General features: G+C 35.2%; 1 protein-coding gene across 2 annotated transcripts in view; it reads right to left on the reverse strand.

The window, feature by feature from the left end:
- NAV3 (neuron navigator 3) overlaps positions 1-4,366 on the reverse strand; it is a 269,901-nt gene that overhangs the window by 35,690 nt on the left and 229,845 nt on the right. For both annotated transcript variants that reach the window (XM_018572850.1, XM_018572842.1), the window contains 2 exons: positions 3,029-3,124; positions 928-1,096 (listed from right to left, as the gene is read on the reverse strand). In XM_018572850.1, coding sequence (XP_018428352.1) covers positions 928-1,096; positions 3,029-3,124 — 265 coding nt within the window. The remainder of the gene's footprint in view (positions 1-927; positions 1,097-3,028; positions 3,125-4,366) is intronic.

Here is a 4,366-nt window from a genome sequence, read left to right on the forward strand (position 1 = left end):
AAGCAAAGTTGGGTAGAAGGGGGGGGGGGGGGGGTGAGACATCTATTGTCTGCCACATACAATGCTGTTTTAACACCTCTCTCTAGGCAGGTTAATAACACCTCCTAGACTCCAATTATGCAAATGCATCAACACCTAACACCTGGCTGCGACTAACAGATTATGTGGAGTGGAGCAACATTCACCACATTTATTCCCAAATCATTCTGAATTGAGAAAGCTAGTTGGATGACCAGTGAAACCTCTTCAAGAAAAATACAGCAAGTCCAGTTGCCTTGACTTATTTTTTACAGATATACCATGCCCTGGATGCAAGAGAACCTTTACAGATGTATATATTATATATTTTCTCTTTTATTGCATCCTGTATGTCAATTGATTCATTCATTTGGCCTCCAGTGTCAACAACCTTAACAATAACACGCAGTAGACATGAAATGTCGTCGAACTGCTTTTACATTGCCTAAAGAGGGCCACAAAGAGAGAAGCTAATGTAACCAGCTAATATAATAAAATCAGGCCCACCCCCTTCTGCCCACTATATTATTTTATTAGTAAATAGGGCTGTTCATTTTAGTTATGGACCAAAAGAGAGGCATGATATATACAGTAGGGGAATTGCTCTAAATGCAACAGTGGGAAGCGAAGTCTGTATTTTCATAATAGAGTGTTGCAGGTTTTGAAGCTACTGGTAAATATGTATCAATACATGCTGGGACCTCCAGATGAATGATTTTATTGTCTGCTGCATATTTAGTAGCTTTAAAATAGCCACAGGTTCATTTTAAGTTCAGCATACATACATCTAGCTTACCATCTCAAGATATTACACAAATTAAAAACATTGTATTAATGTAAGTTAATTAGAAATCTAAAAAATTAATACAGCCTGGGCGACGTATCAGACAAATAAAACAGTGCATATACCTTTAATATTCACAGTGATGATATTATTTTCTCCTACTAGGTATCCACAAGGTAACATTTCAGGCACTTCTGTATTGTTTGCTCTAACCAAGTCACCAATACTGTAGTTTATGATGGCATCTGATGTTAAGCCAAGATAAGAGGCTGGATCAACACGGTATATGTATTCCTTAAGTATTAATGTAGAAAGGTTACCATTATTAAATGCCTTTATTTAATAAATAAATAACATATTAAAAAAACACACATAAGACAAGTATACAAAGAAAATATGTATTATATGGTTGCATGACAAATGTTAATTTGATCATTCAAATAATACTACAAATATCTTTCAATAAAGTCTCACAAATTGGAGCCTTTACTTAGTGAACATGACTCCTGTGAGAGGCAGGATTTGCTAAATGCTAAATCATAGCTACATAGCTACAGCAAGCACTCAGAGTGGGAAACCCACTGAGCACCAGCATTGCAAATTGTTCGCAATCTGTTGTAATTATACCATACATCTTGCCAAGTACTTGCATTCAGCTTGACACTTACAAAAGCCTATTGAACAAAACAAGTACAAAAAGTAATGATGATATTGTTTAAAAGTCAGACTATTTGAGTCCCCAGAGGCACACAAAAACTGTGGTAACAAAGCAACTGTTGGCAGATCATTGGTCTTAAGAGGGCCCAGCTCTGATTCCTTTTTGAGAACAGTTGTTTTCTTTTTTTCTCACTGCACATCAGCTAGATGAGATGTATTTACATTTATATCACTGCTTGATGCATTTGCTAATTATGTTTAATATTAGATGTAAAGCAAACTCAACAAATAACCACAGCCAAGGCAAGATAAAGGGAGACTAATTTTCCAAAATCTGCAAAACAACTATGTGTTACACCATCATAACAGACCAAAGACAGTTAAACAATTATAAATACCAGAGGTCAGTCTAACTAGTCTTATATGATCCCTTAAGCGTTATTTGAAACCCTGGAGGTTTTGGCTGATTGTGGTGCTATTTTTAATCATATATGGCTACCTTACACCTTTCTGCCCCACTCATTTTCCCCAAGATCTTTCAGCTGTTTCCAGTAAGATCAAGGGAAAATATATAAAGTTTTATCCTTGCCAACATGGGGCAGACACAATTGATATATTTGCCCATCTATCACACAATTGATATATTTGCCCATCTATCTCTGCTATTTATTGTTACTGAAACAGAGATGTGTTAATAGATTAACAGCCATTTTAATTCAGTACTTCTAATTTATGTTGATAGCAATTATACTTTTATTTGGGTAGAGTGGCTCAAAAAACAGTGATGACTCTGATGAACCCTAACAAGTGGCTGTATTTTGTGTTGCTTGGCCGATAAACTCACTAGAAAGCTCCTTTTTATCGAAAACTGTGAAATTTGCTTACCTTTTTGATAAATCTTTGGCTTATTATTAGACCTTTTACATTTACATATTATCTGATATTCCAGGACATCCAGATATTTGTATCATAGCAAAACCTCTGTAGCATCCAACATACAATTAATTCAGCATCTTTAGCCATTTTGACGCATTATACCAATAGATGAGTGTATTATACTGGCATACTGGTGTAAAGAGGGGAATGTTAAAGGAGAAGGCACATAGATGGATAATGTGAATATTTAGGATGGACATTTTGACACCTGACAGTGTTAGTATGCTTATTTGCATTAGCAAAAATGCAAAAAAGTCAATATATCAAACGATATTAAACTAGCCCTTTCTTTTACCATTGTTTACAGAAACTGCCACTATGTATGAACTATTCAGCTTACATACAACACACTGGTGCCCCAAGACCCAAGTCACTGCTCTCTGTAAATGTCAGCAGCAAAAGAATGATTAGGTGTGGAGAGTATGGTTTAGCTGTTGACTTTTTACAAAAAGCAACAAGTTTATATAAAATATACATGTCAATAAAATAACTGTTAAGCTTGTGTGTTTCAAGGAAAGAGTGAGTGCTGCCTTTGAAACAGTTGATGGAGCAAATTATACAGGCACCTCTATGTTTACATGCTTGGGAAATAGAAAGGTTCACTTTAAATGCACAAATAACATTCATTGTTACCTTAAATAACCGTCTAATAACTGCATCTAAAACATCCCATTTGGTCTTTCCACTGACTCCAATGGACCCTATTAAATACTGGTGACTTTTTCTGTCCTAGAAAAAAAATAATGCATAAGGTATAACATATAATGACAGTGTAAAATATATGTGGTTGCACCAAATTTGGCAATGATACTTTAAAACAAAGAAAAATATATTTTGTCTGTTTTCTTGCATACAAAATAAATGTCATCGTATCAGTCAAAACCGTAAAAAAAACCCCACAATTTTTATTTTAAGTTAAACTTCAATTTGTTAAAAAAACAAACATTGCCCTGCAGGTCAACTATAAAAATTGCAAAGCTTTTAGCTAATTTTCCAAAAAGTAAACAATTCCATGTAGATTCTGTCTACTGCAAACACAAGATCAGTTTCAGAGTTAAAATAAAAAAGTCTGCCTGTATTGCATATCTTTAGACATGCTTTTTTTAATTTTGGCTGAAACGTCTAGGAGAATATTTATAATTTTTTTTCACCTAGCTTGCACACATTTTAACACAAGATTCAATTGGAAATGTGTAAATCTCACGTAAAAGTTGGTTAAATCTTTAGTGATAAATATACACTTTTAGTTTAATGAACCTATAGTATAGACTTTTTAAACGTGATTCATCGGACCACATGACTTTTTCCAATGCTCGACTGTCCAATCCTTGTGTTCCTGTGCGAATTGGAGACGTTTTATCTTGTTAACTCTAGACAGCAAAGGTGTTCAAACAGGCCTTCGGCTTCCATATCCCATACGATGCAGTGTACGGTGAACAGTGCGTTCAGAGATCATTTGAGAGGATCCCTGATTAAGATCTGCAGTAATTTGATGCACTGTTGCCCTTCCGTTGTCTTGTACCAGTCTTGTCACTCTCCGCTCTGCCCTAACATTGACTAGTCGCTGACGGCCACAATTTGCACGTTCAGACCCAGATTTTCGGCTGACAGTCCAGTCTTTAAACACTGCTCTTGAACATTTAACTAATTCTGCCGTTTTGCTGATACTCGCTCCATGGCTTGAGCGCCAACAATCATCCCACGTTCAAAGGCTATTAAATTGCGTTTTGTTTACCCATATCTTCAATCACTTCTACTGTCGTGGCAAACAACCTGATTCCCAATTTATAATGGTCTGGCCCTCTAGCAACTTCAGCGCAAAATTATAGCTAATTATAGCTAATTTGCCTACAAACTACAGGTGGTCATAATAATCTGGCCACTCAGTGTGTATATATATAGATATATAGATATATATATATATATATATCTATATATCTATATATATAGATATATAGATATATATATATA

Source organism: Nanorana parkeri, unplaced genomic scaffold, assembly GCF_000935625.1.
Source record: "Nanorana parkeri isolate BGI_ZX_2015 unplaced genomic scaffold, ASM93562v1 scaffold45, whole genome shotgun sequence".
Lineage (NCBI taxonomy): Eukaryota > Metazoa > Chordata > Amphibia > Anura > Dicroglossidae > Nanorana > Nanorana parkeri.